General features: G+C 36.2%; 2 protein-coding genes across 2 annotated transcripts; one reads left to right on the top strand and one right to left on the bottom strand.

Moving 5' to 3' along the window:
- Positions 1-210: 210 nt before the first annotated feature.
- LOC107771096 (UV-B-induced protein At3g17800, chloroplastic-like) lies at positions 211-4953 on the top strand. Its single transcript, XM_016590419.2, has 2 exons — positions 211-783; positions 3929-4953. Exons 1-2 carry the CDS (start codon positions 407-409, stop codon positions 4728-4730), a joined length of 1179 nt encoding a protein of 392 aa, XP_016445905.2. The 5' UTR covers positions 211-406; the 3' UTR covers positions 4731-4953.
- Positions 4954-13046: 8093 nt separating this feature from the next.
- Positions 13047-13573, bottom strand: LOC142176182 (secreted RxLR effector protein 161-like). Its single transcript, XM_075243272.1, has 2 exons — positions 13408-13573; positions 13047-13288 (listed from the first exon to the last, which is right to left on the bottom strand). The coding sequence occupies exons 1-2, from the start codon at positions 13571-13573 to the stop codon at positions 13047-13049; spliced, it is 408 nt and encodes a 135-aa protein (XP_075099373.1).
- Positions 13574-13995: the final 422 nt, after the last annotated feature.

Below are 13995 nucleotides of genomic sequence, written 5' to 3'. Positions count from 1 at the left end.
AAATAAAGATGTACCTCTTTTTTTCCCTCAAGTAAAAACATAGAATACCACGGATCTCGAGGAATCTGCATTATTATTACTTTTTTGGTTCAAATCTGAATTATTTTACTGTACATATATTCTCTCTAAAATATAGATAAATTTCCTATACACCAGTTTTTCTTCTGGAAGGACCCAATCACAAGAGAAGTAGGAGTATTTTTTGACCTTTTTGCAAGTTGGCCATAAATGAAGCCTGATTAGGATAAGTCACCGTCCTTATCCTTTGTCTCCACTTATCTACTCTTCATCCTTCTCCTCAATCCCCATTACCAAAATTATCAAACAAAATCTTATATAATAAACTCTCTCTGTTTCCTACTAAGTAGTAATTTGTCAAACAGGGTTTTAGCCAATAGCTTGTTGAATGGACTGTGGCCTCTCCTATTCCAAAATTTCTCTTCACCAATCCTTACTTTTTACGGTGAAGACTACTTTGTTATCATCATCAACCCGTTTTACTTTCAAGAATTCGCCCTTTACGAGTTCTTCTGTCGGTAGTAGGAGATCGTTGTTTGTAGTGGCCAGTGGTAATAGTAGTAGTAAGTGTGAATTTAGTGGTTTAAACGCACCACTAGTACCGACTACACCGACGGGGAGGTTGTTGAGCACTGTGCTTCTGAATGATCGCAACAACTTTCATGTCGTTGTTCAGAAACAGTTGGAGCAGTTAGCGTATGACCGAGATGAAGCTCTGGCTCGGATTAATCTCAGCTTCGGCTCTGATGAAGCTTTTCTCCATAGGTTCGTGCTACTTTATTTTTCTTTTTTCAATGTATCTCCTCTTTTGCGGTGCTTATCACTGTGCTTTTTCCTTTTATGATACTTTATGTAAGTACTTGGCTTTTGTTATCTTTGATTGTCCCCTGCTACAACAATAAAGCCCTAATTTTGGGTTGGCTGCTGCCTGCTATGTTGCTCGTTGCTCGGACTCTCCGACTATATAGGATGTGTGTGTGTCAGATCCTCCAAAAGTAGTGTATTTTTGGAGGACACAGGTGTAGCAGCATTTTGGAGAGTTCGCGCAACATAGGTTGGCAGTAGCAGTACGAATCCCTATACATATGGGGTTATTTGTATAATCTTTAGATAGTCGATAGGTGGTTGGGACCAGCAATTAAAGATCACACATATATCAGCTAACTCTGTCTATCAAGGCCGGATGAGATATCTATTTTTGCTTCGGTGACTGCTCAGCCACACCGTTGTGTGTTTCAGTTATCTCTATAGTTCTTATTTTCACTTTGATGTCCACCTTTTCTTGTAATTTTTTAGTTTAAAGGTTAAACGGCAAAGGCCCAGTGCAGCATTCAACTTTTCAAAGTTCTGTTGTAGACCAGTGTAAATCCACGGCCTCTCTTCTCTTGAAGATTGGAAATCTAGAGTTTAAATTGTACTTGTAGTGTAAGCCTGAAGTATAAGACTGAAATAGACTTGTTTACATGAATTTGGGTAGGTAGTACATTCAGTGATTTTGTTTCTTAGGTACATAAAATTTCTGAATCTCGCATATAAGTGTCAGTTTCTTGTTTTAGATACTGAATATAATGGTAGAGAGTAATAGGAATGATTATTTACCAAATCCTTGATTTTTTGGCTGTTACATGTTAAGAGGAGGATTCAACTGGATAGACTTGGACAACAGTTGTTGGAGGCTTGGATCAAAACTTAGTACGATCAAACACTCAACCAACCTCTAAATTAATGGAAGAGTTGGAAGATATATACATGCACTTAAATATTTACTTGAAGTTGAAAATACCAATTTAATCTCTCTCTCTCTCTGAATCCATAATTTAGCTCTACTTATAAAAGAAAATCCGTAATTCAGCTCTATCCGCCTTCCTCTTCCACATTTTGAAAGATTCTATCGACTATCTTCTCTTAAAAATGCTTAAGAAGGTTGAGCATGTTATCATCATTCTCTTTTTTCAATTATTGGCAGTTAAGATGAATTCCTTGTGCTGATGCCATCAGAAAGGACAGGATGAGGTGCAATAGAAACTTTCAATTACTATTTTGTGTCAAATGATAATAGCATATGAGTTTCTTGGTTTGGTTTGATTAAGATCTTTTTTTTTTTCAATTGAAGAAAGATCACCATGTGTCAGTAAGTGCCTTTGAACTACATTACCTTTAGACTGCATTTTTAAGGCAAAGCAATATCATAAAGAGAAGCTTTTGCTTCAGTCGGTCATTATCCTCAACGTCATTGTTAGAGATTATTTTGCTTATAGATATGGACTAATTTGTAACTGCCGTTAGCAAAGTTGTAATTGATGATGCAATTTGCTAATTGATTTTTCATTCCCAGAAATATTTTCGTAGGAATGGAACTTTCAGAAACTTGGATAGAGGTACCCAATGATGACATGAGTTGATAAATGTGATGTCGGATGCTGATGTTAAGTCCATTTTTATTGCAATAACCTGTAGCTTCAGATAAACCTAAAAAATGGACATGTATCATTTTTTTTAATAAGTAAAGGCTTTTATTTAAAAAAGGTACCAAGATGGTACAGAAATCAAACTTTGAATCTACAACAGATCCCCCATCATGCTCCATGTTTTCCCCCAAGAATGCAAAAAAATCCAAATAATGATCCATCGTATCTAGTGTCTTACTAAAGCACCGGAAAAATAAGTTCTTAATACATTTGTTTTTAGCTCTAGCAATCTGCACCTCTTCCCTTCAAAGCATGCCTTGTTTCTTTCCAGCCATATAGTCCACATTATGCACATAGGGAATACTGCATGGACATGTATCATACAGTAATACATTTGAATTTGACGTTTGAACTGTAGATGCTCTATGTATATCATCTTTCCTTACGAGAATCTTCAAGTAGATATCGGTGCAGCCTAAGACTTATAGTATATTCCAACATACATAACAGTTCCTTGTTTTCTGTATGCAGTAGATTTTGATATTGTTTTCTGTATGCACTAGATTTGCTTGCTGCTTACTGATTAAATAATTGCTCGTCGCTTGATATCACTTCTTGAGGCGTGTTCAAGCTTAGGTCTTGGCTGCAAGCTTATGTATGCGTTCATCTGATGGCATGACATGTTCTGGGAAAGCAATATACTAGAGCAATGCTAGGAGGGAGAGATGCAGCAATGCATTTAGATAGGGACAGGAAAGAAAAATCGAACAATTACCTTATCAAAAGGAAAAAAAATCAAAATTGAACAAACTCACTCTTCTGATGACATTTGGAAGCTTTTTTGACTAGTCAATGAAAAGTAAAGGAGGATAAAGTTCAACAAAGTCAGGGCATCTTTTAAAATGTCATGGAAAAGTATGACACATTTTTTATGACATTTTGTAAGCTTTCTTGACTAGTCATGAAAAGTAAAGGAGGATAAAGTTCAAAAATGTCTCAGGTTCAAATCGGAAGGCAAAAACACTAGGTGATTTCTTCCCATCTTTCTAAGTCTTGGTGGACAAAATTGTCTGTTACCTGTGTTGGTGGTAGGTAATAGGTACCTTGTGGAACTAGTCGAGATACGCGGAAACTTGCCCGGACACCACAGTTATCAACCAAAAAAATGCTTTAAAAAGTTAGGACTGCTTTTAAAATGTCATGGAAAAGTATGAGTTCTTGATTTTGCTCTTCATTCTATTTTACTTTTGCAACACTTATGTGAGGAATTCAACTATGAAATGGAACCACCTGCGGGAGCTGATATAGCCATTATTTAGGTGTCTAACTCATCATCCAAATGATTAAAATAGTAGGTAAATGCTGGTTGCTGCGCAATGATGGTAGGAGTAGTTGTTTGGACGATTCATCGTTATATTACCTGATACTTGTTCATCTAGATATAGACTATCTAGTCTCTTCTGTACTAGATTTACTGAAATTTGAATATGATGTTACGCCAGGAGAATAGCTGAAGTAAAAGAGCTGGAATGTCAAGCTTCCGTCGAAGACATTATGTACATTCTAATATCTTACAAGTTCTCTGGAATGAGAGTGCACTTGGTTCCCAAGCTTTCGAAATGCATGTACAATGACAGACTTGAGATATGGCCTTGTAGGGACTGGGAACTTGAGTCTATCCATAGCTGCGAAGTGCTGGAAATGGTTAGGGAACATCTTACCACTGTTCTAGGATGGAAAGAAAAGTCAAACGTGACCGACAATTGGGCCCCTACTAAAGTACGAAAGCTCCAGCTCTGTCGAGTATATGCTGCTTCTGTTTTATTTGGGTATTTTTTGAAGTCGGCTTCCTTGAGGCACCATTTAGAACAGAAAGTTGATCACATCAACCGGGACCTTGGTATTGCTGGTTCCAGCCAGCTCTTACTTTCAGAGTTGCGGTCCTTAGGATCAGAGACTGTTCCCTTTAGTCACATCAGTGGCACACGATCTACATCAGTGGGCCGAATACCACTTGTTCGGGAAAAAAAGCAAGAAAAACTGAAGTATTATGTGATGAGTTTTGATGCAGAAACATTGCAAATGTGTGCAAAACCAAAATCCAAGGAGGCCCTGAATCTGATTGAGAAGCATATTTATGCACTCTTTGGTGATGAGAAGACGGGTCTAATCGCTAGTGGTGAAGTAATTTCTACATCATTGGCAAGTTTGAAGAGAATTGTTTTGGAGGCTATTGCTTTCGGTTCTTTCCTTTGGGATGCAGAAGAGTACATTAGGACTGTGTATCAGCTCAAGGACAACTAACTAGATGCACAGTGGCTTGATATGTTCTCTATTTATGTTGTCATATATGTATATAGCATATAGAATGTTTCATGTATCTAATACCAAAGAAATGGTTCTCGGGTGTGCAATATCAGAGGATTTGCTTTGTTAATTTGAGTTGTATAGTGTCATCCATGGTATGTAAATAAATCATGAATAATGTAAAGCAGTTTCATGATTTGTATATTGATGTGTGGCCAAACCCTTTAGTTTTTGGCTGTATTAGCAATATGGTTTTTTAGGACTACGTCAAATATTTTTGAAGACAAGAATTCTGTGTCCAGTGGCTGTAGCTGTGATTCCCACTCGGACTGTTAAAAGGATGAATGTATGGAAGTTGAGATGGATCCTCGTCCACTGCAGAGGAATCTCCATCATATATGTTGTTCTTGCCGTCCATATTACTTGATTAAGGATGCAGGTTAGGTCGTAGGTCGTAGGAGGCTAGTCCGATAGCGTAGTGTTTTAGGATACTAGTGGCTCTCGTTGTATCCATATTACTCCATTGTATCTGTAGTAGTGTCATTATTACTGTTTATTGCTATTGCTTTTTTTTTTTTTTTTGGTTATTACGTTGCTGATGTTATCTTTCTTGCTTCCTCTGCTATTACTGCTCCATTGTCTCTTTTCATCTTCTTGAGCCGAGGGTGTATCAAAAACAGCCTCTCTACTCCTCTGGATTAGAGGTAAGGTCTGCGTACATTAAGGCTGTATTGTGGTCCGGTCCCGGGCCTAAATGGACTAAACGAGCCGGGTCAAACGGTCCTGGGTTCTGGCTGGCCGGGCCTAAGCGGTACCGGGCCAAACGGTCCCGGGCTTAACGGTCCTGGAGAGTGGAACCGGCCCACATGATCCCGGGCTAAATGGGCCCAAGTGTTCCGGGCTATTTTTTTTTATTTTTTTTATCTAAGGCAATTTCTTGTAAATTATATTATATAATTGTGACTTAAATCTTCTAATTCAAATTTAAACACAAAAAAATTGTAAAGAAATATTCAAGGGAATGCCTTATAATTTTTATTATAACGACATTAATAAAAAATGACAATATCTTTCTTAGTCGTTCTCCCCCCAATGGAATGAGCACAAAGTTCTAATACCACCATTAAAAGGGGAAAAAAACTAATGAAGATGTGCCAAAATACAAGTTACATATTAGTCAACGTATTATCTCTAACAAATTTCATAAATTCTTCAAGGTTCGGAGGAATTTTCGTTGGTGGTGGCGGAAAAGAAGCTTGTTCATCACCGCTTCCGGGCAAAGCAGCATCCTCCGCAAGTTCTGCTAGCATTTCTTCATAAGCTTCGTCTATCTCCGGTTGTGATTCAGTAAGTCCAAAATTTCTTCATTCCGAACGGATCCAATCTCTGAAAAGTACTGATTTTTTCGAGCTCTCCCTCATAGACGCTCTATGATCACCGATTTGAAGTCTCGCTTGATTGAAAGCGCTCTCCGATGCCACTGTTGAAGCTTGAATACTTAAAATATCTCGAGTCATCCTTGAAAGAACCGGATAGTGTTTTTCTTTGTCCTTCCACCATTCCAAAACATCAAAGGAGCCGTCGGGATTCTCTGATTCAAGTACCTGCGACAAATAAACTTGAAGCTCATTTAGTTGTGAACTATCACCAATATTATCACCTTGAGAACCCCTGAACTCCGTCCAAGAACTAAGTGCTTTTAGGCCCGCAGTTCTTTTAGATGATTGCGAACTAGACGAAGTAGGAGTTGAAACATTTGGTCTAGCATGATCTAAGGCAAATTGATAAGCATTATAAATTGTTTGAGCATTTATTTTAATTGAGGCTTTTGCATCTGCAAGTGTAGCAAATTCTTCATCTGAAAGTGATAAAGACTTATAAATATTTGTATACCAAAAGTGAGGACCTCCTAATTTCATGGTAGGATTTAACATGGTAACAACACCAAAAATAGGGGGGATATGGAAAAAATATTTTTTAAACTTATCTTTCGTAGAATTAATAGCAAATTGATAAATTACCCCACCTTCTGAAAATTGAGTAAACAAATCTGCAAGTGCTGTAATATAAACTAAACAGTTAGAAATAGTAGGATAATATTGCCTAGATTATTCATTTGTAGCAACATGAAATTGTTCTAAAAAGTCTACAAAAATTTAACATTAGTCCAATCCTGATTTGTAAGGTGCTCATCATCATCATCATCATCATCATCATCATCGTCATCGTCACCACCAACACGACCATTAAACATTGCTTTTATTGGGTTTCTATATTCATATGCAACAACTAAACTTTCATACATGTAATTCCATCTAATCAGACAAGGTTTAGGAACCTTTCTTTCTCTAAAGCCAAATTCATCACATTTTTTAAAATATTCTCTAAGTCTACTTCTACGGTTTGAATAAAAAAGCCAATTAAGAGCCATTTTAACCTTTTCAATTTCAACATTTAATATTTTCATACCATCACCGACGATTAAATGGTAAATATGACAAATACATCTAACAAGGAAAATATTACTAAATGCAGGATTTAGTGTAGTTGTAAGCAAGCCTATAACATTAGTGTTACTAGAAGCATTATCCATTGAAACTGACATTATTTTATCTCTAATGCAAAAATATCTACAAATATCTGCAACTGTGTTAGCAATAAACTTACTTGTGTGACGTGAATTAATTATTCTATAAGCAATAATGCGCTTTTGCATTTTCCATTCCTCATCAATCCAATGAGTGGTAACAGTAAGATAATCACAGTCATTACCACTTCTACCAATATCAGTAGTAATAACAACGCGACAATTTATATGAGTAAATAAATAGCGCAAATATTGTTCATATTCATGTTTATATTTATAAATATCGCTATTTACGGTTGCGCGAGGCCATCCTTTATAAGTAGGATTAAAAACTCTTATAAGATAATGCACAAAGTGAGGGTTAAAAGGAAAACTATAGGGTAAGCACATAACAGTAACCATTTTTGCCAATTCTTCACAATCTTTATTTGGATCGTAATATAAAATGTCACCGGTAACAGTGTTAATTCCCGGTTGAACTAGATTTGACCCGGTACTAGGGTTAACCTGAGTACCTACACTTGTCTCCTCTTGCGCAGCTTTCATTTGAAGAAATCTAGCTTTATCTAGGGGTGTGCATTCGAATCGGCTTATCGATAAATCGAATCGATTATTTGTTATCAGTTTATCGATTTATCAATTTCGATTTCGAAATTTTCCTTATCGAGTTATCGATTTCGATTTCGATTTTGTCCTCGATAAACCGATAAGATATACAAAAAAAAATTATTTTTTTAATTTTTTTAATTTTTTAACCCTTATTCTATAATACTCTTTCCTTTACCTTAAGTCCCTAACCCTATTATTTCATTTACCATATTTAAGGAATGATCATAGTTAAAGCTCAAGGGAATGAAGTTCAAATTAATGGAAAATAGAATTAGCCGCGATGATGTATTTTTTTTTATACCGTTGGAGTATTGGTGGCATACATTTAATCCCTTACTTTAGTTTCGTTGCATGTGCTTGTTGACACACTTTTTATGTTATAAACAATGTTCGTCTTATTTTACTTCTTTTTGTCCATATTAGTTAGGCGTGTTTATAGTGATATACTTTTCGTGGAATCCCGCAAATTTTCTTATTGGTGTAATCGATAACCGAATTGATAAGCCTCAAAAATCGATAAATTGAAATCGAAAAAATTGAAACCTTATTGAAACGATAACGATAAGCATATGTACAAATCGATAATCGATAAGTAATTATCAACAAGAGTCAAAATTGAATCGATAAATCAAATGCACACCCCTAGCTTTATCTTTAGGGTGTGTCTTTATGTCTCTAGTCAAAGTACCCGTACTGCTATAGTCTCTAGTAAATTTATGAGCCATCAAAGTCCCACAAGTTTTACAATTAGCCTTATTTTGATCTCTTAGTTGAATAAAAAAGTGTCAAACAAGAGATGTTTCGCACCGTCTAGAAGGTTGTCTATTAAAAGTAGAGGTTACTACAGGAGGATCAGGCGGGGCATCATTTGGATTATTTTCAGTTGGGTTAACAACATGACTAGTAGGTGTATCATCTAAATCCGATTGCGTTTCATCTAAATCATCATTTTCATCGATAGTTGGATTACCATAACGAGTATTCATGTATTCATCATTTAATTGTTGACCTGGTGCAATATCATGGTAAAATTGACGATCGGTAAATTGAAAATAAGGGTTATCACTATCAGGAATAATAGGTGGAGGAGGACGAGTAACACGTCTGGGTCGGGAAGCCGAGAGAGGAGTAGTAGCTTGGCCACTAGATTCACCAATTTTAGATTTTCCCTTACCACCAAACATTTTTTTCAAAGAAAAGGACATATTAATTATAATTATACAAACTAAAACAAACAAAACTATAATATTAAAACTTAAGAGCTGGAACGAGTTTACCGAATTGACGAACAACTTCTTGAAAATTGTATATCGTTGAAGACTTGAATACTTCGATTCACCAACTTCACAATTTTTCACAAATTGCAATAATAAAGTAAGCAATTATAGAAGAAAATTAGAGAGAGATTGATGATTTTGTGAGTAAAAATGAAAGAATGAGGGGATATTTATAGTTGAGAATAGAGAAAAAGTATAATTACAAAAAGTTTGGGGGGCAAATGACTATTTTTAAAAAGCCAAGCGGCTAAATTGGCAATCCAACGACTAGTTTTTAAACTTCCAACCCTTGGCCAATTTTAATTTTTTTTTTTTTTGAAAAATAGCCATTGGGCCCGGTTGAACCGACCCAAGCCCACCAGCCGGTCCCGGGCTCGCGGTCTCTCCATGCTGGACCGGCCCACAGTGGGCTCCTAGGACCGCTTGGGACCGCACCATACGGGCCAGCCCGTTTAGCCCAAAGCCCATGTGGGCTCGCGGTCCCGAGCTGGGCCCGGACCACAATGCCTTAGGGTATATATTACCCTCTCCAAATCTGACTTGTGGGATTCCACTTGGTTGTTGTATATATTGTTCTTGCAAATTGCAATTCATTTCTTCAATATTGAAGAGAGTTGACCCGCTCTTGCCGTTGGTTAACAACCAGCAGAAAATTTGTTAGATATTCTACTGAGATGCTGGAGGCACGAAGAGTTGACGACTGCTTTGCTTTACTCTTTCCACCTTTCCTACTTGGTTTTGGGGGATGGCATCTTTTAATTGAACTTTTCTCTTTAATTTTTTTACTTATTGAACCTTAGCTATGCTAACTTTGAACCTCGTGTGTAACTCGGTTGAATCAGCGTATCTCTGTGTTTTACTCGGTTGAAGCTGTGACAGAATAACTAGAGTTTTAGGCGGATTAAGTTGGGAACTGGTGACTTGGTTAATTACGTAAGTCTCTAATTCCAAATAAACATTCTGTTTCAATTGGCAGGCCCCTTCTTGCACAATAAGTAACTCTGGGTTAAGAATTAAGAAATGCAGCAGTAGGTGGTGGTACGAGTATTTTAAGCCTTGATACCTGATAAATGCTTATTTATTCACTTGGTCAATCTCTAAACAAAAACCTAAAATAAAGCTCTTTTCTGAATTGCCTTTTCAAATTGATTAAATTAGTTAGCATCTTCCATTTGGTATTTAGCTTTCCTTAACGACTTTGTGTTGCTAAAATGTGTGGACTACTACTATCTCTATCCTGTATACTTCCAATACTTAAACCGCATAAACTAATCGCACGAACTTATTAATTACCCAAACTATTTAAATCATCAATATGTTTATGTTTCCTGTTTTCTCATCCTTCTTTCTCCTGTTTCAATGGCACTTCTCTTCTTGAACACCGTATTCTCAACCTTAGGTTCGATAATCAGCCTCATCATTCGCTTATTTTTCTCTACATCCTATGCATTCGTGTTCATGATCCAAGTACTAAAAGTTCCTGGCGACGCCATCCAAACTGGATTGCAAGCTATAGGAGATGCCGTCAAAGCATGCCTTGAATGTGTGCTGGATCTTTTGTTAGAATTGTTGAGTGCTGCAGCATCTTCTTTCTTTGATCTTCTCAAGACAAGCCTCGTAGAGGGTTCGTCTGCCATGATCTCAGCCATGGGAGAAGTCATGGAGAAGTTGAAAATTTCATCAGAAGAGTTGTCAAAGGAATTGTTGGAGGTTTTTGAAGGACTACAACAGATGATTAGTAAGATTGTGGAGGATTTGTTGAAGAACTACATGGATGCTGTAAAATATGTCATTCAGAATGCTTAGTTATTCACCCCTTAGAAATTCCAAAAAAATTGAGAATTTGACTTTGTACAAGGAGAACAATTAATTTATTTAGACTTCAATTTCGAGTTCTTTTATTAGATGTTTAAATCCTTTTCACATAGACATTGCACCATTTATATATTCTGGATATATATAGAAGTATTAATTGCGTATATACATTAAAATTATTTGTTTGTAGCTATTAAACTATACAAAAATGATAACTCGAGTTGATTTCTGACTAGTGGCTTGCATCCACTTGAATTGCTAATGAGACAAATCACAAAAGCACAATTGCAAGTGAAGGAACGTGATAACCTAAACACATTAATTTAACGTGTAAATCGTAAAACAAGAACTTATTTGTATAGCGTAAGGGGAAGGAACGGACGAACCGCAGCTAGAATTACTGGTCGGTGGTGGTTGTCACAATATGTCGGAGCAACCGCCTATTCCACAGTCTAAACCGTAACTGGAATTGAGAGAAGAGCGTAGAAAAATACTGCAAAGAGTATATTTTATTTTACACTGTGAGTGTACTTATATAGGGAATATTGGGGTTAACTAATAACCCTATTGGACCTTAAAGTACCCCTTATGGGTGGACCCAAAATTTCCTACATATCCCACTCACACATAGTGAGAGTGCTCATCTTATCTCAGAAACATATTCTCATATCATCTCCTTAATCATTCATACAGGGAAGTAGACCGTGCGACCAACATACTATGAGAGCTAAGTGCTATACGTCTGTTAGGAGTATATAGCCTCTCGTCGAGTGCAAACTTGCAAGTAGATCATAAAGTATGCAGTACCCTAGATCATATGAATCACATTTGATATAATCTCAAAATCTCATATATCATTATTTCTTGTATTCACAATCATAACTTATAAGTTATAACTGGTGTACCAGTGAACACAAATAAATGAGATTTCATCAATGATCTTTCTCTTCTCATAATCCTCTTAACATTAGTTTGTCCGCTTTTCTAGATATGCTCCGCTAGACCGAATCTATGTACATGATCCTTTGAAAACACAGTAAGATAGCTAACTTCACACTAAGTCTCAAGTATCTGATCGGAGTCTCTGAGGGTACAAAATCTTGAGCCATCATCAAAACTCTGGGTCTCACACAACAATAAGTTGAGAATGGACTTATGTTAATCAATTGGTCGACATTAGCACACATGGTATGAAATACGTGCTACAGTATTTTCTCCTTCTCCCAAGGAGTGTATGTCTTTATTTCATAAAGAATTCTGTACATATGATATTTAGACACCATAAATATCTAAATTTGAGTTTATTGACCTACAAATCATATTTAACTCACATCTGGCTAAAAGGTAGACTAGGTGAACGTTTTTCACCCTACTGACCTTATGTCATTGTTTAACCGACATTTAAATTTTAAGCAAATAGCTCTCAAATTATCCTTATGATAATTTTACTTAAAATCATGTATCATCTCCTTATATCACTAAGATAAGGAGGCGGTGCCAGTGTGAGAAGTCCAACCTCTTGTCTACCCAACATACTTATCAAAAAAATATAGAATGCACATAGCATTCAACGATAAAAATATGTATGTATATATATCAATTTTATTGATAATTAAAGAACATCAATTTTGTGAACATAAAAAAATAAATAAGAAATAAAGTATCTCAAAGTCTACGCAAGACTTGAGATCTAGTGTTTCTCATAAATGCATCTCTAGACAAATGCTTGGTCAATGGATCGATTAACATATCTTTTGTAGACACATACTTCACATTCACTACCTTACGTCTAACCATGTCTCTCACATAGTTATTCTTGATATCTATGTGTTTGGTTTTACAATGAAACCTAGGGTCCTTGATGGAGGATATTGCAGCCTCACTATCACAGTAGACTAAAACTGCTTTAATATTTTTAGCAATATCCAACAAATATTCCAAGAACTTTTTCAACCAAACAGCTTCTTGTGTTGCTGATGCAAGAGCCACGTATTCGGCTTCCATCGTAGATAGTGATACACATGATTATTTCTTACTACTCCATGATATAGCGCTATCACTTACTAAGAAAACATATCCTGAAGTAGACTTCCTTTCATCTAGATCTCCTCCATGATCAACATTAATGTATCCAACTAATCGCAGAACCTTGCCACCTTGGTAACAAAGGTCATAATCAGCAATTTCCTTCAGATATCTCATGATCCTTTTTACTGCTTGCCAATGTGCTAAATCGCAGTCAGTTTGAGGTCTACTTACCAATCCAACTGCTTGATAGATATCAGGTCTAGTGCACACCACAACATATATTAGACTTTCAACTTCGCTCCTATAAGAACTCGGCTCATTCTTTTTGTCTCTTCGGGAGTCTTAGGATACATCTGACCTCCCAAGGCATGGCCTTTACTGATAGGAGTGTCAACTGAGCTACTATTTTGCATATTGAATCGTTCAAGAACTTTTCTAATGTAATTCTCATGTGAGAGATACAATAGTTTCTTTGGATGATCTCTTGAAATCTTAACTCTAAGAATATATGTAGCTTCACCCATATCTTTCATCTCAAATTGGGATGACAACCATAGGTTAATCTCGGTGATAAACTCCTTATCATTTCCAACTATAAGTATGTCATCTACATACAATGTGAAATTACAAGCTTATTCCTTGATCTTTTGGTATAAGCATAATGGTCTTCATCCATCATGGAAAAACCATTGGATGCAAGAACATTATGAAATTGTATATACCACTCATTGAAGATTGTTTGAGGCAATAAATAAATTACAAAAGTCTACAAACCTTTTGTTCGTCGCCCTTTTCAATGAAACACTCAGGTTTATATATATAAATTTCTTCATCTAATTTTCCATTTAGAAATTCAGTCTTTACATTCATCTTATATAATTCAATATCTAATCTTGCAACAATAGCTAGAACTAGGTGAACGAGGTAAATCGTACGTCAGGCGAGA

This window comes from Nicotiana tabacum, chromosome 22 (assembly GCF_000715075.1).
Source record: "Nicotiana tabacum cultivar K326 chromosome 22, ASM71507v2, whole genome shotgun sequence".
Taxonomy (NCBI): domain Eukaryota; kingdom Viridiplantae; phylum Streptophyta; class Magnoliopsida; order Solanales; family Solanaceae; genus Nicotiana; species Nicotiana tabacum.
The sequence above is the reverse complement of the archived record's forward strand: the minus strand, read 5'-3'. Positions and strand labels throughout refer to the sequence as shown.